This window comes from Pecten maximus, chromosome 15 (genome assembly GCF_902652985.1).
Source record: "Pecten maximus chromosome 15, xPecMax1.1, whole genome shotgun sequence".
In the NCBI taxonomy this organism is placed as follows: Eukaryota; Metazoa; Mollusca; class Bivalvia; order Pectinida; family Pectinidae; genus Pecten; species Pecten maximus.
The window spans coordinates 38434141-38460408 of record NC_047029.1 but is presented as its reverse complement, the minus strand read 5'-3'; the positions used below and the strand labels follow the sequence as shown (position 1 = coordinate 38460408).

The 26268-nt window shown below is 34.3% G+C and overlaps 4 protein-coding genes across 4 annotated transcripts; all 4 read left to right on the top strand.

Annotated features, from left to right (window-relative positions):
• The first annotated feature begins 743 nt into the window (after positions 1-743).
• Positions 744-11616, top strand: LOC117344218. The gene is made up of 10 exons (XM_033906889.1): positions 744-1406; positions 2280-2389; positions 4755-4881; positions 5287-5421; positions 5862-7632; positions 8140-8295; positions 8644-9138; positions 9382-9593; positions 10288-10378; positions 10778-11616. Exons 1-10 carry the CDS (start codon positions 1383-1385, stop codon positions 11146-11148), a joined length of 3492 nt encoding a protein of 1163 aa, XP_033762780.1. The 5' UTR covers positions 744-1382; the 3' UTR covers positions 11149-11616.
• Positions 11617-12280: 664 nt separating this feature from the next.
• Positions 12281-15329, top strand: LOC117343961. The gene is made up of 5 exons (XM_033906529.1): positions 12281-12407; positions 12898-13012; positions 13443-13571; positions 14647-14725; positions 15223-15329. The coding sequence occupies exons 1-5, from the start codon at positions 12307-12309 to the stop codon at positions 15312-15314; spliced, it is 516 nt and encodes a 171-aa protein (XP_033762420.1). The 5' UTR covers positions 12281-12306; the 3' UTR covers positions 15315-15329.
• Positions 15330-17382: 2053 nt separating this feature from the next.
• LOC117344366 lies at positions 17383-19819 on the top strand. Its single transcript, XM_033907115.1, has 5 exons — positions 17383-17520; positions 17787-17901; positions 18136-18249; positions 19025-19103; positions 19708-19819. The coding sequence occupies exons 1-5, from the start codon at positions 17417-17419 to the stop codon at positions 19797-19799; spliced, it is 504 nt and encodes a 167-aa protein (XP_033763006.1). The 5' UTR covers positions 17383-17416; the 3' UTR covers positions 19800-19819.
• Positions 19820-21674: 1855 nt separating this feature from the next.
• On the top strand, positions 21675-25141 carry LOC117344249. The gene is made up of 5 exons (XM_033906932.1): positions 21675-21839; positions 23475-23598; positions 24247-24360; positions 24565-24643; positions 24939-25141. Exons 1-5 carry the CDS (start codon positions 21742-21744, stop codon positions 25028-25030), a joined length of 507 nt encoding a protein of 168 aa, XP_033762823.1. The 5' UTR covers positions 21675-21741; the 3' UTR covers positions 25031-25141.
• The last annotated feature ends 1127 nt before the right edge of the window (positions 25142-26268 follow it).

Here is a 26268-nt window from a genome sequence, read left to right as displayed (position 1 = left end):
TGACTGCTGTCTGATTTCGATAGCAACGGAGCTATGCTGAGTTATGAAAATACATTTAAACAGGGAAAATAGCGAAATTAAACATGAATTGCATAACGTAAATTATAATTGGAAAGCAAACATCACTCTGATTATGAAATAGATACGTGTTCCGTGACTTTATGAAGTTTAACGCGTGAACCATCTCCTGAAAACAGGCGTATACCAAATTAATCTTCCTACGATATAGGAACAAAGGAGTTGGATACCACGACAGGAAGATCACACCTACGTTATCTATACTGGGTACAGGGCGACGTTCTCCTTTATATTCCGTCATACAGAGACCAGGTAAGGCAGAAAAAAACTATATTAGTTATAGTGATGTAACAATACGGAGGTAAGCTGGGCATTCACAAAGGGCGAACGCAAGTAACTATCCGTGAATTCTATATGTATCTATACATTTTAGTTCTGCCCATGTTTGTGGCTGGTGAATACTGGAATATTTGGTATAAATCAACTGACCTATCCAGTCAATCTTTTGTATTGATATGCGTCATTGGAATAGAAAATCAGAAATTTATATAAATATTGAAGTATCACAAATACATTTACTACTGACATCATTTGAGAATTATTTATTTACTTGTTTTTGTTACATGTATATAAATTCCAATTTGATGACAACTATTTTGAAAGGTTGTGCTGTATTTCGTATAACAATACGTAAAATGATAAAAGTAGAATAAATAATTAACAAATATAGTTAAACATGTATAAAAAGCAACGCTTTTTTTTTCAATTCAATTCACATTTTTCTTTAAAAGTATTTTGACAGTGTAAGCTGTGATTGACTGTAAGAATTCAGTCTCCGGACAGGATTTGGTAGACAAACATTGACATGGAATCATTGCTGTATATTTGTAACTTGGCTAGTTCCTGATTTCCTGAGAGATCCCATTGTATACATGTTAGAGTGATGATGACACGATACTGAAGAATGCTCGCCCAGAAAAATCATCGTGACATAAACTGCTGTAGACTTGTATCACGTACATCTGGATATATCATTGAACATTGATGTGAGCAACAAAGGAGACCATTGAGGACTACATCCTTTTTTTTTTCGAAAAAAATGACCATGGGATATTTGTTCGGCGACAATCAAGGACGACTAAAGCGGTGCTATTACATTGTGTAATGGAGTTTATTTACTTACCATTGCGACAGAGTATTTGTTATTTCGTTTCCTGACCGAAGACAGAAACATCTGACGGACACGTACAAACCAGCATGTCAGATTAAAGTGAAAAGTAGATAAACCCCGATAAACGGTATACCATACATGTTAAATTCTATCATTTTATCTTCAGGTGGCCACTTCACTGTTGATTTTAGAAATGAATCCATCCAAAGTCTGCAAGGTAAGTGGACGTTTCGCAAATGTATTTCCTAAATATTTTCTCACGGCACATAACTTTATGATAAATAAGAGTGCACAATTTAAAGTAAAATCATGGGATATCTTTATAGTATAGTATTGTTATAACTAATTATCTGTATATTTTTACAAAGACCAGGTTTATACCCTGGGGTATCGCATAGCTGTAAAGTCGCATCATTACTATCCGATAAGTTTTATTTATCGTATACGTTTGTAATCTTTATTACAATAATGTGATATCGATATATTGTAGCAAAATACTGGTCGACGTCAAAAACGCCTTAAAATAAGATTAACGTTTTCGGCTAATCTGTACAAAATACATCCTACGTGTTCGATTGTTGTCTTTACATTTTAATGTAGCAATTAATTCAATAATTGTTTCAACAGTTTTGTTTACTGGAAATTTGATGTTACATAAGGTCTACGCTATTCCTCACAAAAACGTCCTCTGTTTTGATTTTGTGTATATAAATTGAAAGTTTCTTCTACCTTGGGTATTACGCGAGGAATAAAATTGTTGTATGTTTAAAATCGTGAGGTAATAATGTTTGGCGAAAAAAAAAAAAAAAATGTCAATATCTCCTTAACAATTAATTAATTAACCATGCAAGGTACTTTTGATTGATTCAATTTTAGAGTCATTTCTCTGAAAATGGACATACATTTTACATGTGAATATCGTAGCGGGTCTTTAAGTTACGAAACTTTATATCATTTAAATTACAAAGCTTTATATCATGCCAAAGTATCGTTAAGACTCTAGACTACTTGTCCCGGTACTGTGACTACGATACATACGTATTGTATAGGTATTTTCTGCTAGTGATCATAATGATTACCTGTTTTTCAGGTGTTGGTACAACTTGGATTTACATTCATCCTTCTGCTGATCATCTTTCTTGCTCAGCTGGCTATTGTCTTGGCACTTGGCAGAAAGGATAGCACTGGTCAGGAAATCTGGTATGTAACTATTACAAATATCAGTGAATGGAACCTAACTTGATAATCCCTCATTGTAACAATTCAGGTTGAGTACACAAAGAAGATTCGTCGTGTTTTCCAAATGTTCCATGTAAGATAAATCTGCCCCACGAAGTATACAGCTGGTACAAACAATACCAAAAAAAACGCACAAGGTACTTCATTATAATTTATTTCTATGTATGTCTAGATGTTGTTTTTACTGACTCTACTATCCTTTTGTTATGTCCAGTATATCATTATAATTACGTTTCGACAATGCTAATTACTCTCGAGCACGTAGTTATATTGTTAATGAAGGATATAATGTTGTCATGTGGGGTTGAATGGCGGCCGTTTCAAAACGATTACAATGTACAAAAACAAATAAATAAGATTAATACATATGCGTATTCAAGTACTTGGGGTATTTCAAAAGAGTTCGTTGCTATGGTATCAGATTGAAACAACATGTTAATCATAGAGGGTATCTGGGCAAAAATGTTTGGTCCCTTGAAATTTTGAAATGCATAAATAAAAAGACGTAATGATATAGAAAAAGTGCGGATATGTGAAAACAACAAAGAATATTTACATAATAATCAAACTATAATTCAAACCCCAAATCGATTGAACTAGGGCAAAATATAAGCTAAAGTAAAGACTTTCATGGAGAACACTGAAACGATACAAGCAGATTAAGACCAGGGTCAAGTTTTTCAAACCGTGATTAGTTAACCCACAAACATTGGAAATCTCGTCTCTCCTTTAAATCTAAACCTGTTTGTGTATATTCCTTAAAATAGACTGGTAGGAAGAGACTGGTGAATGTTATAGTTTCGTAAAATTTTGTCAAGCCTAATTACCTTTTGAATAACTGGGTCAACAGGTCGGCTTTAAAACTTTCCAATGATCTTCATCAACATGCATGTCTCGAAACCTTGTGCAATATCCCCGTCAGTAGTATACAGATGTCATGAAAATCGTAATGATAGGATCAACCCCTTGAACACCGTAGGTACGGGATGCAAATATGTTGCTATCTAGAAATGGAAAATTAACAATGCGGAAATTCAAATTATCACTCCTATCACACTGATTAGTTCACGGGTACATGTGCCTTAAATATTTGGTAATTCTCCTTTTCCAAAACGACACAGTTTTTGTGTTTATGTTTAACACAATTTGTGTTAACTTTTCGATTTAATTTAGGTATAATATGTTCATGTAAATCAAACCCTTTTCGCGTTTATTTTTTGAAATTATATTATGTATACGTTAATCACACTCTTTGATGTAACGTTTATTATTTGACAATATTTTAGGTACGTGTAAATTAATCACTTGGATATCACGATTTAATTTGACATTATTTTAGATACGTGTAAATTAATCACGTGGATATCACGATTTAATTTGACATTATTTTAGATACGTGTAAATTAAATACTTGGATGTAACGATTTAATTTGACATTAATTTATGTTCGTGTAAATTAAACATTTTAATGTAAAGTTTATAATTTTACAACATTTTAGGTACGTGTACGTGTAAAGTAAACACCGTGAAGTTATATATTTAACATTATTTAAGGAGCATGTAAATAAAAAAATCTGTCACGTTATATTTAACATTAGTTTAGGTATATGTTTATTAAATACTTTGATGTCACGTTTTTGATTTGAAAGTAATTTAGTTACATATAGATTAAACACAGTGATGTCACGTTTATGATTTGACATTATTTTAGGTACGCGTAAATTAAACACGTTGATGTCACGTTTATAATTTGACATTACTTTCGGTACCTGTAAGCGAGTACTTTGATGTCACATTTATAGTTTGACATTAGTTCAAGTACATGTAAACTAAGCACTTTGATGTCACGTTTATAATTCGATATTAGTTTCAGTACATGTTAATTGTCACTTTGCTGTTACGTTTATGATTTGAAAATATTTTAGGTTCGTGTTGATAAACACTGAAGTTATATTATAATTTGGCATTATTTGAGGTACATGTATTTGTAAATTAAACACTGTGAAATCTTGTGATAATTTGACATTAGTTTAGGTACATGTAGATTGAACGTTTTGATGTAACGTTTATAATTTGACATCAATTCAACACTTTGAGGTCACGTTTATGATCTGATATTATTTTAGGTCCCTGTTGATAAACACTGTGAAGTTATTTCATAATTTGATATAATTTAAGGTACCTGTACATTAAACAAGGTTATAATTTGACAGTATGTTGGGTACGTGTAAATTAAACACTGTGAAGCTATGTGGTAATTTGACATTATTTCAGGCACGTGTAAATTAGCACTGTGAATTTAAGTTATAATTTTACATTATTTTAGGTACGTCTGCGTTGGCGTCGTGCTTCTTATACCAGAGCTCGTCCATATCATACAAATACTATGGTGTGCCTCCTTCCTGAATGATGGGAAAATGAAACAATGGCCATTGTTCCGGGGGATATGTAGTGTAAGTTGCCATGATGGACTGCGACCGTTATTTACAATTTCTTTCATATCAATAATTCGTCAAAGAATTATATTGCATTGTAATCGTTAATTTTCTGGAGAGCGCGAAAGACTGTTCATCACATATTCAATATCGGGAAATTAATGAGAAGGAGTTAGACTCATGAACAATTTCCTTTTTGTTTTATTTTATGAACGTAGTAAATATTAGATGTCATAACTTTTTAAAACACTTTTATATCACATTTGAGATGAGATTCCTGTCCATGAACCAAACAGATTAAAGTAACAATTGTGGTCGAAATATTTTGGTATGTCTTGAAAATAACAAATAATAAGAGGAATTTTTATTCCAACATACTGAGAGCTAATTTAGTATTGTCTAGTTACCACTTTTTTTATTCAGGGTATCATCCTTAGTATAATTGAGGCTAGCTGCATATCAATGCTGACATACGTTATCCTGCCCCGGATGCCGTGCTACATAATGTTGCCGATACTGAACTTCTCACTGCTGCCGGAACTCTCACAGTCAGTCAAGGTAGGTGGTGTACCCGTTAGTGCTGTGGTCAATGCGTCTGTGTCTATAACATCCAAATCATAAATACAATTGAGTTTAATTTGATGGGGGTGTGGGGGTGGGTGTGTGTGTGTGGGGGGGGGGGGGGGGGGGGGGGGGTAAGAAAGTACAAAAACTTAGAATACCTCAGAGTAGCGTCCCATGTTGGGAATGAGACATGCGACATCTGGGTATTTAGTGTTAAATACCTTATTGTATTATAGCTATATACTCTGAGGTTAATTAGAAATAACCCGAGTTCGTCACTCTAAAGTTGAAATTATACGTGATACAGTAGGGCATGAGGGATATCAATGACTTTATTTTTAAATGTTTGTTCGACAACGTACAACATTATAAACATTTGTTGCAACATTGATGTATCCATATTGGGTTTTAACAAGCAGTATTTGTTTTCTCAGGCGATTAGAAACAAACATGTCTACACGTGTATGGAACCTACATTGCGGATATTTTGCTGCATGACCATCTTTGTAGCTGGGATCGTATCAAGTATCTTCCTATCTACCTCGGACATACTTCTACCATACCAATCCGCCATGTTGCCATTCTTACTTATCGGAGCGTCTATAAACCTGTATGAGCCCGCCCTAAAACACATCCATGGACACTCGGATGCTTCATTTCATAACACATCATTATTATACGGATCGCTGAGGATGTTAACATATCTATTGTTTTGTTTCATGTGCTTTAACACTGACACTATCGGATCCATTTCCCTTGATTTTCGACAGTTAATTAAGGGCTTTCAAGTATTTAGTAGTTTAGAAAATTTACATATATTAATTGTTGTACATATCTCTTTTTCGTTTATTTCATTGGCGTCGTACATGGTCCCAACTAAATCACCATTATCCAAGTTCTGCCCCTGGCTTTTGTCTCCTTTATTCATTTCATTGTTTTTTGTAATCCTTATAGAACACGGAAAGGTCAATTTTGAAATGTTTGATTCATTCCTGAGTTATATACCAGTAACCTCTGATCTAATAGCTGTGTTTATTATGTGTGGTATTCTTACATTGCTGCCAATTTGCTTGATGATGATACCTCAGTGCTTTCGCAAATTTGAGAAGAATCCAGGAACTACTAAAGAAGAAAAAACATTGTATCGTTACAACTCCGTACTCCTTCTCCAGTTTTTGTTGATACAACAGAAAATATTTAGAAAACATACTCACGAACAGGATTCACGCGATAGGAACAAACCATCAAGAGTTTATATTTGTACTACAATGTACCAAGAGGCGGAACACGAAATGGACAGGCTTCTTAGAAGCTTAGATTGTGTAATAACATCACAGAAACTCAAGGAGAAAAATATCTACATAGAATCTCACATATTCCTTGACAATGGAGCGGATGGTAAGGAAATGAAAGACTTTGGGAAACAGTTATTATCTTTAGTGGAGGAAAGGATTGAACTTCGACCCGAGTCTGGTATACTGCTATACACACCTTATGGGATACAATTACACTGGGTGTTAGAATGTGGTACTCCATTATTTATACACCTTAAAGACACACAAAAGGTCAAGGCAAAGAAGCGATGGAGCCAGGTGATGTATTTAGAGTATGTCCTCAAATACAGGTCTAAATGGGGAGGTACACAGACTCCATACGAATCAAAAACCATGTCCTCTAATCCCTCATTTGCATATGGTTCTACAGGTTCTTTGGATAGGTTAAATGACTATTATTTGTCCAATGGTACAGGTAAAGAAAATTCGACATATTCTAGCGGTAACTTTTTGGACATTCCCGACATTATCCTTAATCATGCCGGGGACGACACGGACAGCAATTCGGCTGACAATTTCACAATCGACATGGCATCAAACGATGGCAGTTTTTACCCAAGTGAGACTCCGAGTCGAGCCGGAAGTGATTTGTTTGTGAAGGAAACCCCATTGGAAATCCATACACAGGATAGTACTATTTTCTCTGTGTCTCTATCCATGTCCAATACTTCTGGGCCTCATTTATCAAAATCTATGGACGATTACATCCTCATGACAGACGCCGACATGTCATTCGACGATGACGCAGTCCTTGCAGTTGTGGATGCTTGTAAAGAGAACCCGGATGTTGGAGGAGTCTGTGGTAGGACCTATCCAACTGGACTTTACAGACATCCAATTCTCTGGCTTCAAATGTTTGAATTTGCCAAAGGTAGGTTCATTATCATTAACCACACATAATTTATATACCTGTAGCAGTGTTTTAATTGTAAATACTGTACATAGTTGTATGGTCGCCTTCTAGCTTCGGGCTGGGGGGATTTCCTTTTAGCTCAGTCGGTAGAGCGGCGGACCAGTAACCCGATGGTCGAGGGTTCGATCCCGGCTGGCTGCAAACTCACTACTCCTTGAACTTATACATACCTAAACCGTGATTCAGGGGTATCATCCGCTTGTGTTTATTGCACAATACTTTGAAATTCTTTGAAATCTGAAGTAAGACTTCAGAGAAAACTATAACAGCTGTGTTTATCTTGAGAAATTTCCTTCCAAAAATATTTTTGCAGTGAGTCGTAAACTGCATCAGTGCGATATTGTAGATCAATCTCCATCGCAATTAAAACATTTCAGCTGCAATGTGAGTGGATTAACAATTTTCATTTCATTTAATGAATGTCAACTGAATAAATCTGCAAACGACTTTCTATTATTATGATAGATTTCTGGATGATAAAGAGTTCTCAGAATGTGATTGGATCCGTGATGTGCTGTCCCGGATGTTTCAGTCTGTTTCGATTCGAAGCCTTATCTGATATTTTCTCAACATACGCCAGTCCCACCGAGACAGTGATGGATGTGTTCACAAAGGATAATGGTAAGGCATCCTAGTTTCTCCTATTATAATGTTATGATGTACTGGACGGACTTTGTCTCCTGCGAATTCTACGTTGTATTGTCTGGGGATGCTCTTTCTAACATTTCATTTACAGTATATGATGTACCATCGAAATTAACTATTATTGAAATATACGTCGGCTTAACTCAATAAGGATTTGATAGTTAAGAGTTTATTTTCCTTTGAAATAACTAATATAATCACTAATAACGTAACATCCGTTAAACTGCTAGTGAGTCGAAACGCGACCATAATCATCAAAACATAAAATTTTCCAAAGTTGTCATCAAATTGATTTTTATGTGTAACCGATGCTTGTGTTATCAGGTGAAGATCGGTGGATGTGTACGCTTATGATGTTGAAAGGCTGGAAACTTAGATATATACAGACCGGGCGAAACAGCACGTTTTGTCCCGAGACAACTTTAGAGTTTATGAAGCAAAGAAGACGGTGGCTACTGTCGGACTACACAAACGCTTTACTAGTTATCCAAAACATCGCCAATCTGATGACCCTCAACTCAGCATTCTCTTTAACCTACGTTCTGTACGTTGTACAACTTTTCATCATCATGGTGTTGTATCCTGGAGCTACCGTCATGATGTTGTCACTCGGCCTTGAATTAGGCTCAGGGATACCTCTTTTCGCCATAACTCCAACATTTTACCTGTTGATTGTTGGGTACAGCATTGTGCTGGTCAAAGACATACCTGCTTCAGTACAATTGGTGATATCCAAAGTACTCATAATAGTGTTAGGACTGGGGACGTTGTTTGTATTTGGTTCAACGTCTGTAATCATCGTTCAAGCACTGATTCAAGGTATGCTTCAATGTACTGACTACAGTAAGATCATATAATTCAATGATGAAATTCAATTTACTAGCGAAATGATAATCAAAATGTCCAAATGTAATTGATAGCGGTTCCCATATCTAGAAAAAAAGCCAAATACTTTTCAACAAAATCAAAACTGTTCAAACACTTTTTCATCATATTGAAGATAAAAAAATGATATTGATCAAGTAACGTTAGATTGTAAATTTATATAAATATTTTTTTCAGATTACCAAGTACAAACGATCCGGCACATCGAGTATATTCTGATACTGTCCCTAGCGGCCACCTACCCCTTGGCAGCATTACTTCACCCGTCTGAACTGCCGATGCTGTTGTACGGCCTGCCTTACATGTTCTTTCTCCCACTGCTCAACATAATTCTACCAGTGTATGCCTTGTGTAACATTGTCGATCAGTCCTGGGGAACTCGAGATAACGTAAGTACCTGTAACATTTAGGGATAACTTTAATAGTAAGTAGTTGGCTATGAGAGTTACATGATGTAGACAGAAACAAAATAACTGCACCATACAATAGTCTTCCTTCTACGACTCGTCATTGATCATATTTGGAAAAGGCTTAGGCAACGACGAAGAAAAATAAATAAGATCAAACAATGTGGATTGGAAGGTGTATTGGACCTTTAAATCAATATGTTTGGTTATTTAAAATGTTTGATTTCAAACGAACACCAAGCTCTTCTGAAAGGTGCCTCTATTCAAATGAATTAAAAGGTGACATGGCAAACCTCTGGGACTGAAGTCTACCAGCTCAATTCCAAAGGATTGAACAAAAGACATATACGATATGAGGACCACTCACTTTAAAAAGTAGAGCTAAAGATGGATTACACTGTTACATAGTTTGATGAGAAATAACAATTCTACATTTCCAGCTGTAAATTTCACTTAGTGTGAAAATTGTGTAAAATATTGATCGGAGACCTGTGTAGGTTTCATTAAAACTTCGGATGATTGATATTCATTTGCTCAACATTAAATGACGATATTTCGTTAGGCGGATTTCTTTTCAAACAACTAACTTTTGAAATGTATGAAATAGATTGTAGTCGTACCGTCTGCAGATTTGTAGAGTTTGATTAATATTTTTGTTTTCCTTTCATGTTTACAGCAATTGGCAAAAGTACCGAAGTTCTTAAGTCTACCGAAATTGAAAAAGAGAAAAAAGAAGAAGAAAGCGAAATCACTACCGTCGCCTAAAGGTGAAAACTTATATAGGACTGAGTAATTTAGAAATATACTTTGGTGTGAACAGAAATACCTTTTAACACCATTTGAAATTAAATAGTGAGAATAATTCCTTTCGTTTTCATACTTACACATGAGTATCTACTGTATGTTAAGCATTGATTGCTTGTTTCATCATCCAAATCACAAAAGATCAAGCATAATTATAATTGCTCGTGAAACCATATCCATGGAAATAGCAAATTAATGTATAGGAAAGCAACTGTTATGATGCCAAATAGATCTTTGGTAATATTCTGAAAGTATTTTGCTCAATACGATAAAATCTTGCGAAATTTTGCTATCATGACTATCTTTATTAAAGGAAAACAGTAGTAGATGTATTGTTATAAAGTATTTTCCTTGTCCGACAGGGTCCTACACAAGTTTGAACAGTTCTGTACTGGATCTTCAAAACTTCAATGAGGACGAAGTTTCGTTTTGGGAGAAAGTTGTCAATAATGTTATTGGAGTAAACGTTAAAGGAGGTATGACGTCAGAGGAAAGGACAAATGGGCTGCGTACAACTAGAAAGAAAGTAGTGATTTGGTTTCTCTCTATCAACGCCGTATGGGTTATCGTACTGTGCGCGTGTTATGGACTTTTGCTTCAACTCATGGACAATAAGACGATTTTCAGTGTTGTCATGATTTCGTCCCTAGGTCTCACACCACTGATACAAGTGACTGGAATGATTGTCGACAGAAGCTTGGTTCTGTTCAGACTAATCAGTAAATATTTGTAATAGATTTCTGTCAGGAATTATCACCGCGTAACTAGAGGTGATTACAGACATGGAATTAAAGTCGAATCTCGTTATCTCGAAGTAAGTTGGCCATAACAAAACTTGAGATAGCCCGATCATTCCATGTCACCGATAATATTTTGTATGTCGTTTTAACTGTCAGACCTGAATTTTACTTCGAGTTAAGCAGAGTCTTCGAGTTACCAGAGTTCGCGATAACGAAACATGAAGGACTATTTTATTTGCCTTATTTATTTTTCCTTTTGAGTATATGATTTATGTTTTATAAATAAACAATGCTATGACTAAATAGAGGTGTCGTTGTCCTTTGGAATTTTGATATTGTATCTTTATACACACACGTTTTGTATTGATTATCAAAATGAACTTATCAAGTACTCCATATTTGTGTTACAGATCGAGATAAGGTCAAAGTTATCCCTTATGATGATAACTAAATACACGGTTTTGAAGGAAAAATTAACAAATATACTTTGGAAGGATCAAATCCTTTTCAACAGTTGTTTGGAGGGTACACGTAACAGATATCCTCACTACTCACTTGGATATGCGTCCTTTTTGTTGGTAAATAAAAAAAAGCTCTTTCGCTTGTTAAGACTTACAACCAGGAATACCTGTCAAGTCTTGATATGGGATTAGAAACACAATTAAAACAATAACGACAACAACCACAAAATCAATTTGGCAGTGAAACAGAAATCAATTAAGAGATAGCCAAGCTCACAGCTAAGCAACTCAATTTACAGACAATACGATCGGTGAGGAATCAGTCTAAGATTACACTCGATCCTTGTCGCATCCACGTTAGTGGAGTTATGTTATAACATTCGAGATATTTCGAGTATTCCAGTTAACCAAGTATATATTATATAGAATTTTACTGACTGAATTAAATGTTTAAATCTATTTCAGCTGGGATTACGAAAATCTGACTGTCTAGTAACTGTACCAACAATCTGACGGTAGAACATAGATAGTAAAATGAGTACATGACCAAGTAAAAAGGAAGCCCATATTCCGTTAACACGCCACACACACGTCATACAAAATAAGGCCATCCTTATCGTAATAGCGTGGTAGTATAAAAAGAGCAGATCGCTGACTTGCTCCAGATATTGGTGATCTCGATATTACAACATGAGAGGATACGTAGCGCTTGCTGGCCTTTTTTGCCTCATTGGAACCTCTGTAGGTTTCCTCGTAAACGGTCCTGCTCACGCCTCATGTAAAGCCACGTGGTAGGTAACACAGTAAACATTATATACATAGATACATTATATACTTATATAAGTAAGCTAAAAAAAAAGCTTAAAGCTGAACATGAAATAATCTACCTATTTGAAAACAATATGTCATTCAACAGTATGTTGTCTGAAAGCAATTATGTACTGTGCATGAATCATTTTATAACTTGATTGAATCGACGCAAATTAGATATCTGCAAATATTGAAACCGAAACATAACTATGTTTTAATCATTTATTGAAGAACTGCACTTCCAATAACGAGTTCCGCAGTCACTGCAACTTATTTTACAAAAGAATCCTTCCGTCAATAACGATGATAAGTGATTTCAAATGTTACAGTCTTCAAACTTCTAATTTACCAGAAGATTTTTTATTAGATCAGCATCAGTTTACAATCCCATTAAAATGATAAGTTCATAATTATGTAGCTATGTTCATAAATGATTACGTATCTACCTAAAGTCATGTTTTTGTGATGTAGGACGTTCGGAAAGAGCTGTGATACCATACTGTCAAGTTTACTCTCGCAAGTTCAGGCTTGGAGTGGGCCTGACAACTGTCGATCAGGACCAACCAACGAGAAATGCCTCTATGTGGTCTGTAGAGTCAGCTTATCTTGCAAAATGAGAACATTTCTTTTAAGTCTTAAGTAAAATAACATTTTGAATACTTCCAGTCAGGATACATGAATATCAAGGCGTTGAAATGGTATGTCATATCATATCAAGACTTTTGTTATATTTTGAAGGTCATGAAGGCGATGGTACATCTCATACTTTATTATTATTATTGCAAGACCCTTCTTATCAATTGGAAGTCATATAGTCGGTGATAAGTGTCATATTTTCTTATCCTATCAAGAACTTTGTTTTTTCGAGTTCATGTAGTCGGTTGTTCAAGGAGGAGTACAGTGTAATATGTTTTATTTAACGAGTAACTCAGCTAATACGTAATTTTACTGATACCTGCTGATTTTATAGTATTTCTCTGTTGATAAAAGCTACTTTTCGTCGTGCCCCTTTTCAGCTGAAAAGTAACTCAGGTGGCGTTCTGAAACTAACTCACGAGACACCACTGAAGCATTACATCGATGACATCACGTTTACACTAACCGACGGAGACATGACCCCCAGTGGTGGTCAGTGTACAGTCAAGGTAAGTCAGACAACTCTTATATACCAATCACGCGCTCTATGGGGTCACTGAGCACCGATGGATCGGCATGCTAAGGGTTTGGTGTAATTTCAAATCTAAAGGCCGTTTTGTAAGAATTAACAGTTTTATACGCCAGTAAAATATTATCAGCGAAGAATAACAACTAAGAAACAAACGACAAGATATAGTGTGATCATTTTGAAGTCTTCTGTTATAAAATAGTACAATAAGTAATTAAGTGAATGTACCAAATACTTCAAACCAATATTTATTACCTAATTCAACCTTCATCTGTATATGTACATACCGCAATACGTGTTTGTGCATTTTATATGCATGTTATATATCTAATATATTGAAGAAGTTATAAACCAACATGTAGTATATTGTTTAAGTTATATACCAACATGTAGTATATTAATGAAGCTATATACCAACATATGATATATATTTATGAATTCATCTTCCAGCATGAAATATATTGATTAAGCTATATACCAACATCGGCGTGTAATATATTAATGAAGTTATATTCAAACAGATAACATATTGATGAAGTTAAATACCAACATGTAATACATTGATGAAGTTATATACCAATATGTAATATAGAAAAAACAAAGTCAACATATGATTTATTAATGAAGTTAGATACCAGCATTTGATATATACAGTTATATGCAAACATGTAATATATTGATTAAGTTATATATTAGCATGTAATATACTGATGAAATTATCAACCATCATGTAATATATTGATGAAGTTATATACCAATATGTCATATATTCACGAAGTTATATATCAGTATGTACTATATTGAAAAAGTTATATGCAAACATGTAATCTATTGATGAAGTTATATACACACATGTAATATACTGATGAAGTTATATACCAGCATGAAATATATTGATGAAGTATATGCAAACAATAGATATATTGATGAAGTTATATAACAACATGGAATATATTAATGAATCTATAAACAAACATGTAATATATTGATGAAGTTATATACCAGCAGGTTTTATATTGATGAAGTTATGATAATACTGATGGGTGCCTTTATAGGGTATGTCAAGGGCAGAGACATGGTATGCTGTACTCGACTACGGGACCAACTACTGTAACATGTATAATCTCCTGGAAGGTAAGTTGACAATGAAAACCAATATACTGAACAATGATAACAATATAACCTAATACTAACGTCAAAAATAACTAGTATAATAAATAACAACAGGAGAAAATATTTAAAAAAAAAAACAAACAAAAAAATCAACAACAACAACAAAAAATAACGGGGAATTAACATCATATAGGCTTATGAGAGGAGCCATAATATACACGGAGAATATAGCCATGCATTTTATAAAGGTAGGCGTCTTCAGCTACTCAACTCAGATAATGGCGCGTTCTTAAATGAGAGGTGGCTAGGATTGTTTCAAAACAAATGTAAAGAATGCCACCTACAATCGGTAAATATTCCTCAATGAGGGGATTTCGAGTAAATTAATTTTATATACAGTATAATTTGTACGTTAAATACAAAAAAGAGTACGGATATCACATATATCTGATACACAGATCCTACTGGACATCATTGTTTTTATGTCAGTACATGTATATATAATTCGTCTTCTACAGGTTCACAGCTTACACAACTTGCTGGCTACACCGAGACGACTAGTGACGCCATCTGTACTCAACACTCGTCTGCCAACTGTACACGATATTAAAATAAAACAACTCAGGTCAATTGGTCTTATTATTGATACATAATTTCATGAAATCATCAAAATCGTTTTCGAAACGGAAAACAATACACGTACCTGGGTCCTATCAGACTGTAGGTTTGTTTCTGAGAAAGTATATGATACCAGGATTCCGTGAAACACTTAACACCTATATTTCGATAAAGTGGTACGATAATTATATTGTCATAAATGATACGTATCGGTAAAGACTGATATAAGTGGTATGATGATTTAAAAGCAACTACACAGTGGAAGTAAATATACGTATAGTACAACATGCAATCTATATATATATATATATGCTATGATGTATTCTAAAACCTTCATCTAAATATATAACCTCAAAACAAAACCACCCTCTCGATCCTCATGACATATAATCAATAGAATGTACAATGACCCCAGCAAATGCAGCCAATGAGCGGTGTTTTCTCGAAAGCAGTTCGTGTGAAAATCTTTTTTCATCATATTAATGGTGTTTTGTGGTATGTTTTTATGTAGTGGTGATTTATATTGATTTGAAGTATATGCACCAAACTGCCAAGATATAATGATTAAGAAGTACTAAGATGTTCATTGCTCTTGTCGGAAACACACAGGTGTAAAACGTCCAGATGATTTCTCAACATAACACCGGTTGTGCTGTCGACATCGGGTTTCAAAACTGGATTGCCTGTAGTAAAATTCTAAGAAGGCATTAAACCATTCCAATATTGGTTTTAAGATTATGAAATAGATTTGTATATAGGTCTATCTTGATTTCAAGCATTGGCTCGAGTCGTTAGTAATAGAACACAATCCATGATTTACCTGCATAAGACCTGATAGTACCGACAACAATACAGGAAATGTTGGCATTAGGGCAACCAGAACCGATGTTAACAGAAATACAAAAGGTCCATACACGTTATATTCATGTCACATCGTTAACGTCTGGTACGTCCATACAACGTATTAAAAGGATTACAATTGTACACAAATTCTAAATACGTCCAGGGCGAAAACGCCAAATTTATGATAAACTGAATTGTATAATTAAACTCAATATTAAATCTATCATTATTGGAGGTGATTTTTTCCATCAGAGGAGGGAAGTTGGGAACCCATCTCCAATTTACACGTCGCCTGGTCGGGGTTTCTGTTAACATTACCATAAAAGCTACCTAAGTCGCTCTATACTGTACATAATACTATTACATTAATTATTGCTTATTTCCTATTTTCCAGTTTTGCTGTTACACCTCTTTACATACCAATAAATGTGTTTAAACTTTGAACAGACGAGGTTACGATATCAAGTTTGAGTTAGGTTCATTCGTACATTTTCATTGCAATAGCTATTTGCCAGGGGACAACACACACACATTTCGAAATAACAGCAGAAGTACAGGCACCTTAACACATTGGCATTATGACATTAAAATATTGCAAAAACGTTCGTTTACCCGGTGTGTATCAAGATAGATATCCTAACTATAGTGTTTGACTTTTTTTGGTTTATTGGTTTATTTAGTTTAACGTCCTATTAACAGCTAGGGTCATTTAGTGACGTGCCATGTGTTGGAGGTAGAGGAAAGAGTATCCGAAGAAAAACCACCGGCCTACGGTCAGTACCTGGCAACTACCCCATGTGGGTTTCGAAATCGCGACCTAGAGGTGGAGGGCTGGTGATACAGTGGCAGGACATGGCACCTTAACCACTTGGCCACCGCGGCCCCTGATAGTTTCCGACTAATCACACTAGTATTTATATTGACCGATAGATAAGGTATATAGAGGTCCTTATCTTTGTTATCTTTACAGCTAATGTCTTAGTAGCCAAATACAAACAACGTCAACCAATTTACACAACATGTTTTAATTCAATATACAATAAAACAACTTTGAGTGGCAGAATACAGCGAAAGGAAACCTTCCTTTATTTGATGTAAATTATTATTCGTATCAAATGTATAACATACATAACAACTCGTGCCGTATCAAGCTAACAATGCCTTGGTTCAGACAACAAAGATCGTGCTATAAATTTGACGGGATTTGATCTCTAGCTTTTCAGTTGACTCCTTACGTCCATTTGTTACACTATGAAGGGTTGCATATCTATCGTCTTGTTCCTGAGCCTGACGGGTTCCTCTCTAGCTTTTCTGTTCGGAAGTGGACCCGCGCATGCATCATGCAAGGCACAATGGTATACACACACACACACATATATATATATATTTAAATATGTAGATGGGAAATTATTTTTCTAAAAGAGCTTTGTGTTTTTACTGAACTGTTCAGAATGTTTAAATGCATAATTTACAATATAATTATGAACATGCATATCATTTTGGTAAATGCACATTTTGGTACCAATATCTATGATTTTATTGAAGGAAGTGTATATACTACAATGTTGTTCTGAAAGGATTGTTTTCTGATTACCCGATTAACTTGTTAATGTTTCCCCAGGTCGGTAGGAATGGCCTGCAGCCAAGTGGAAACGGCTTTACTAAACCAGATCCGTACCTGGTCAGGCCCAGAAAACTGTAAATCTGGACCTATCAACGAGAAATGTTTATATGTGGTATGGAAGCATGTTCAACAAACTATATTCTAATTCGTTTTAAGATCGAATATTTCAGACAATCATTATACAATACATTATATGAGAAGAATATTATTCTGTAACGAAATATTGTGTTTATGATGCCTAGTAATCAAGGACACGGTGCACTTTCTGTAATAAAATCCATGTCTATTTACCGTGAAAGTGTTTGTGCTGAAACGATAACATGCTGTTTGTTTTACTCTTTTCTAGCTAAAAAGTAACAGCGGTGGTGTAATGAAGCTGACCCATGAAACCCCACTGAAGCACTATATTGATGACGTAACATTCACTCTGACGTCACAAGACGACTCCTGTCATATTGATGTAAATGTTGATAACAAAACGTGCTGTTTTTGGACGGGCTTTGCCTGAAAAACTGTTTAACATTTACACAGTTACTTAAACTGTACAAAAGAATAAAAAGTTCCTTACATCTATTCTAAAGTTACCAGCTATCAATGTAGAATTAAGATCATCAGTTTTATATGATTTCGCAATGAAAACTTCGCAAAATTAATTATCCATAAGAAATATATACATTGCAATCCATGAGTTATATGCACTTTGCAGAAAAAAGTTTTGAAATTCTGTTTATTTTCTGTTGGCTTCTGATGGTAATACTTTTATAGTCTATCTAAAGTCCATGCAGTTATTGATGATATACAAATACTCACAATGCGACATTTTTTGCAATAATATGTTATTTTAGTTTGTTAAATTAAGTACTTACTTTCACAGAATAAATAAGCTAACTATACGTACCGAGCGAAAACGCCAAATTTACGACAAATTAAAATGTATAATTGGACTCGAAATTATATCTATGTTTATCGGGGTGATTTTTCTTCCATCAGAGGAAGGAACCAAATCTATAATTTACACTTCATTTGGTCGGGGGTTTCTGTTAACATTAGCTTAAAAGCATATAGATAATTTTTGGAACAATATCGTCAAGGACTTGCAAATATTTATCTTTTGATTCACTAATTATTCACTGATATTTCAACAAGTCAAAAGAGTGTGTGTGACTTTATGGACGACACTGTATACTCCTAATTAGAGAATAATTAGTTTATGTTGTTTGTTTGTCACTTTGTAGGGTTACTCTACTGCCGAAACCTGGTATGCTGTTCTAGACGCGGGAACAAACTACTGTAACATGTTCAATCTGCTGGAAGGTTAGTACCACCTTAATTTGTGTGTTACAAAACGTTTAAATGGGCGTAAGTGGGGTTTATTAGGAAAACAAATACAAATAACATCGCCTTATCATTTACGCAAGCATGGACAGGTGGTTGTTCTCATGGAGTAATTCTGAGTGAACCGGTTCTTATCTCCACTATACGAAACACTTATCTTAGGCTTACAAATTCACGATATGTGACCAGGCTACTCACCTTATTAGTTATTTATACTTAAAGATTTTACTTCGCTTCTCTGACAATTTGAGTTCATTTCCATTTTGACATGTTCAGTGACATTTGTTTTCATTAAAATTTATTTCAGCTATATATCTATTGTCGAATATCACAAAATGACATACGGTCATTCACATAACAAGAGTAAGATTTCTAACTCATCAGTTTACACAAAGAGTAGTTGATAGAATTATCGTATTCTAACCCATGCAGACACGTGATAGTATTTAGAATTGACTTACCTAATGATTGGTTTTGCTTACATATGTAAACATCAATCATCGCGTTATAATATATGAATACACATATAAGGATATAGATTGTTATATATACATCACATTTACTGCTATTTTTACTTCAACAGGATCCGGGTTGACCACAGCTACTGGATACACAGAAACAGCCTCTGATGACACCTGTACTCAGAGATCGTCTGCTGACTGTACCAGATATTAAATAAAAGATATACAGTGTTACACTATGTATTACTTGCTGTTTTAAAGCTAGTCTTGCTGATATTGTATATCTGCTAAATTTTATGGGAGTCATATTTCGCGGTTTTGCCGACCGACCCAGTTTGTGGGTAAAATAGGAAGAAAACAAATACGCTAACACGTCTGGGTAACATTCTGCAGCAAACACATACCATAAACAATTCGGAGTCTCGTATATATAGAGGTTTCACAACGAGTTGAAGTTGTATATGGTATTTCTTTCACTCGAGTTATTTTTCAAATGTTACAAAAACACGAGCTTTAGCGTATACCATATACAACAACCACGAGTTTGTGTGACATGTTTCTACCACAATAGAAAGGATATTTTGAGAATGAAATTACCGGTTTTGTGTCAATGTATATTCTTTTCACAATCAGGTGTGGTGTAAGGATATGACCTAATTTGAAATGCCGCTGATCAATATACAAAACTGACAAATTCGGAAACGTATACAAATATTACAAATTAGTTCACATCATACCAAAAAAACCAGTAGGTTTATTCTTTCAAGTAATAAATTGATAAAATCTATATATATTTTCAAGAATATATAAAACAACTGCGAACTACTTATGCGTTATCATTTTCAAGACGACATCGTGAAGCGGCCTTCAAGTGTAAGCCGATCAAATTGCATTGAAGCACGTGATCAAAAATTAGGCCCGGTCAGAGGTCATCATATCAACCAATCAAAAGGCATTTAGAGTTTTTCCCAGTTGTGGTGTAAACTGAATGCTATTCAATAGTTGTAATGCTTATCCCATGCCTTGGGAGTTGAATAACACCCATATATTGTGGTAAAAAGATATTTTTGAGTATAATATACTGTACTTACATTTCTAAGTATAACTTATATACATTTCTGAGTATAACTTACATACATTTCTGAGTATAAGTTATATATACATTTCCGAGTAGAATATATATTTACGTGCCATATATATTGACCGCAAATATAGCGAAATCCTAGCGAAATTCTCGGGATCGAAACAGGGTCCCCTAAAACGGAAAATATTTTAAATATTCAACGTTTAGGGGGTGGAGGAGGTGTGTGATTACGCTATGTCATTGTTTTAACGTTTTTTGTTAATTAGACACAGAGTTAAGTGTAAAGCATAAAATTCCATTAAACCCTTCATAAAAGAGATATACTATTCCTTATATCAGCATTAATAAGATTTCGGAACGAATTGATATGATCATGAGTTACATTGTATAATGAGATTGGCACGCCAATTCTATTAATCTTAATTTGGACAGCCATCTCTGAAGTATGTTTCCCGTTAGAAAGGAAACATAGCCCTGAGTATGGTTACTGCTTTTATTACTTAACTGTAGTAAAGAAATAGGACAAATTACAAGGTGTTTTTTTGTTCAGGCAATTAAGGCCTCACGGTTTGGCATTTGATGTCTCGCGTTTTGGCATTTGAAGCTCCATGTTCATGTAATTAAAGCGTCGTGTTTAGGCCTTTGAATCCTCCCTTTAAGGCCTTTAACATAGAATATAAAAACGGCAAATATGCATTTTGCATCTTCAACCGCTCAAACATTTCATCTGTTCGTACGGTGTCTAAAAGTTGGTCATCAATTCACAGATAGGGAATTTTGGTACAAATGTACTTTAAACAAATTGTTCTGGCTTTGCCATTTTGTTGTTCCCTTTTTTAATATTCAATGATAAATACCGTGGCCGATATGTAAATAGTTATATGATTTTTGTTCTTTCACCAAAGGAATATGTGTCAGTTTGAAGACAAATGTCAACTAGCGGTTGAGATTACAGGCCGTATTGAAGGTCGTTCGACCCCTAATGACATTGCTGGTCTTATCGCCACACTCTATAAAGATAGCTGGTACGGACTTTGTGAGGTCCTTATCTCTGCCACTCTACCTGTTCGTCATGTCTCACGTTTCCCTTGCTTTCCTGGCCTCTATACTGGCAGCATCCTGCACCATCTTGCTTGGATATCCTCTACATGCATCCTGCAAAACATCTCTGTAAGTAGGCATGCTTATCACAGCAAAGTGTTTTATAAGAAACTAAGTGGAATAGGAAACAATGATCTTATATTAAACAGCTGGATATGGTAATAATAGCAGGTAGCGAATACCATTGTATACCTAACATTAATGATACAATAGTATATTGGGCTACATGTACCATATTAATCGTTGCCATTTTTATTTCATGTCAATTTTCAAACAAACAAAAACACTTCTAACTTTGTCACTCTCATTTACCGAAAAACCAACTATCCATAATGTTCGGCCTGCTTGTTCAAACACGTGGCTAATTTTTAATTCGTGTTTCGGGTAATCAATAAGTACTCTATTAAGACTCAACTGGATAAAATAAAAATAAAATATTCAAATGATATTCTTCATATTGGAGTCGATCAGATTCATTTAAACCAATCACAATTCTCCACTTTGCTTAGGTGGTCAATGTGAATGCTAAATTAGGAGCAGAATATGAGAACACTTGGTAGGTTGTTAAGCTGTACCTTTATCGATTGTAACGTATAACATAAAACCTCTCTAGTGTGCTGGTTGGATTCATTTAATGTAGAAAATCATGCATCTCAATCGGAAGAAACTCTGGTAGAAGCTCGAATAGAGAGAGAGAAATGACTATCCTGGTAGATTCAAAGGAAGATAACTCGTGCTACATTAACATAGAATCTAAAATTGACGAATATGAGCGAATCGTGTTAGGTATACGTATCAGGTTTCTCGTTATACACAATTGTTAATTTGCTACATGAGATTTGGTACATGTTAAAATACTATACGTAATAAATAGAACGGTACCATGGAGGATAAGTATATCCATAGATAAGATAAAAAGTTTTTTACATTAGATAAATTTCCACACATATTTTCTTTCACACACAAAACAATAAATATAAATGGGTACATGTATATTTGTTTTCATTGGCACATAACAACTCGCTCATACTATAATCATCGTTTTGAAAATAACTTATTGATAAAATATATTAATGTATCGATACATTCATCATCATCATCATCATCATCATCATCACCACTACCACCACCACCACCACCACCACCACCATCACCATCACCATCATCATCATCATCATCATCCTCAGATTGTCATCGTTAGATGTGATAAAATGAGTATGATATATAAATGCACCATGTAAAAGAGATACAAATACAGATTGTCATCAGTAGATAAGATAAAACGAGTATTAGATATAAATGTACTGTATATTATACATACAAGTACATAGTGTCATCGTTAGATATGATAAAATGAGTATGAGATAAAATGTACTATGCATTATATAGATACAGTACAGATTGTCAACGTTAGATATGATAAAATGAGTATGATATGTAAATGTATCATGCATTATAAAGATAAAGTACAGATTGTCATCGTTAGATATGATAAAATGAGTATGGTATATAAATGTATCATGCATTATAAAGATAAAGTACAGATTGTCATCGTTAGATATAGTGTATATAAGTTCCCTGTTGTTAATAACATTATCATGAGAACTAATGTATAAGCTAAATGTTGTGATTAATCTGGCTGATTACATTAATGACTTCCTTAACACGATGGGGTACACATACATATATAAAGTCTATTTCCAGAGTATTTCCAGGAGTTACATGCGATTCCGTTAAAACTAAACTTGTCAATCAAATAAATGTGTGGAAAGGGAAAGATGGATGTAAGGTCAGCACGCCGGAACTCAATGAGAAATGTTTATACGCAGTAAGTGTTGACGTTTTAAAACATATTTAGAAAATAATTCCGTAAATAAACACGTTTCTGTGCGAGTCTTTGTTTAAATGCCTATATTGGTGTCAATACTTTCATAATTATTCTCTCATACAAATGCTGTTTTCCGTTCATTTTGTAACCAAAATACAACGTAAATTGTCAATGCATCCGACATATTTACTTTGATGCGAAGTAACTACACTATTTCGTAAAAAAATATTCGGTCAATTGGTTAGTATATCTTATTTATGTTTTTCGATCCAATGATCAGTATATCCTTTCTATATGATTCGGTCCATTGGTTATTATATCCTATTTATGTGATTCGATCCAATGATTATTATAACCTATCTTTATGATTCGGTCCATTGGTTATTATATCTCATTTATGTGTTTCGGTCAAATGATTATTAAATGATTATTATATCCTATTTATATGATTCGGTCCAATGGTTATTATATCCTATTTATGTGATTCGATCCAATGATTATTATAAACTTATCATGTGATTCGGTCCAATGATTATTATCAACTTATCATGTGATTCGTTCCAATGGTTTTGATAACCTATATGATTTGGTCCAATGACTATTATATCTTATCTATTTTACATTCCCTGTCACGTCATGGCTTGTTAGCTAGTATCAAGTGACAGTAACGTCCTGAAGGCCACCCATGAAACCCCACTCCATCCGTACATTGATGACGTCACCTTTACCTTCACGACAAGCGGAAGTGACTGTAATGTCGAGGTTTGTATAATCTACAAACTGGTTCCGGAATTAAGCGAATTGATAAAGATAAAAACCACTGACAAGAAGGTTTCAGACATAATGCACATTTGTATAAGCAGTTTGTGATTTCTGAAACTGGGACTTTGCATCCATTTCAATACTTACTCCATAACAAACAAAATCTACAGAGGGGTACTGAATCGAAGCCTTTTTTATAAACAGGGGAACTCACGATCCAGGACATGGTATGCCTATCTGGACTTTGGAACCAACTACTGCAACATGAATAACCTTCTCACAGGTATATATAAGGGTTCCTAAAGTAAAACATTTGTTATTATACACTGTAAGTTCCTGGTAAGTATAGCCATTCATCATTCTCAATAATCAATAAAACATGCCCTCCAATCTGGTGTTGATAACAATACTACAGGCTGGCCTCACCTGGGCATAACATGTGGCAGCATAGTCGCTCGGGAATGGCGTTAGTTAGGGACATAATTATGAGTATACATAGCCATGACATAAAAGGACATCAGAAAAAACAAGGAAATCATGTTTTTTCAATGGCTATTTTTATATTTATAATTGTATAGGTTCTGGATTGAGTACCTTGGTTGGATTCAAAGAAACTACATCCGATGACATCTGTACACAGTATTCTTCCGCCAACTGCACTCGTTACTAGTACAAGTCTCCTACATTGAATCACACCTTATGATCACAATGCTGTTTACGATATTATATTCATGGCGTTAAATATAGTTTGTGTTCAAATAAACAATACCCATAACTCTGATTGAAAATTGTTTGTTTTTATTATATTGCTGAATTAGTCGATAGAAAGAAACATCCAAATTATGAATAATTCGGTATCGGCTATCAACAATGAAATGTATCTATAATAAAAGCTGTTTAAACTGTCCAATACAAAATATCTCACAATTTAAACTTCCAACCATTATATAATGGTAAACAATAGCCCCATCATAAGAAAACACTATCAAACATTAGTTCATGAGATATTCATAAAGGTATAGTCATTTTTGGAGATATCTTATCATAAAGGTTAACAGGTAGTAATATTTGGGAAAATTTTAATTGAACAATCAAAAGGGAGTAACTTGTTAAATTGATATGGATACTAAAATACTCAATTAAAACATGAGTATGAATTAAATGGAAAACAAGAAGTCAAATCATTGATAGGCCAAAAAATGAAATTAAACACTTCAGTTTCATTCCTGCATGGGGAGTAAAATATTTGTAAAGACAAGACGTTACATTACAAAAATACAATAAATAATAACAAAAAACAAAAACAAAAAACGAACAAAAACTATAAACACACAAAAAAAAAAATGAGAAAAAGGAGAACAATAGAATAATAGTAATAACTACACAAGCACACAACATCTCTTACACATACAGGTCTGTCTAGACTTGTTACCTCCCTTTGTACTATACTCTACATTATGTGATATCGGCGATATATGTTTTAAATTTATCCTATACGATTTGGCTTTATTGTATACTTCATAGTTTAAGTTTTATCATTATATTATACCATTTTGTCATTATATAATATGATTTAATTATCATATGATATGATTTATTTTTTACACATGCATTATATGATTTTATTATTATATGTGCAGGTAGGGCGTAAGAATTGTACCTGCTGCCCCCATTGCATGATCGTAAGAGTCGACTAAATTTGGGATCTTATCTTTTCTCTTCTTTCTTATCAGCTTTCTTCTTCATAATGTCTCCCTTGACAATGCATCACATTTGGCCCTAAGTTGAGCGTTCGCCCCTGTGAGGAAGGCTTTGGGTTCTGTCCCATGGCCGAGACATACCAGAGTCTTTAAAAAATGGTAGTTGTTGCTCCTGCTTAGCGCTCAGCATACAAGGAGTGGGACAACT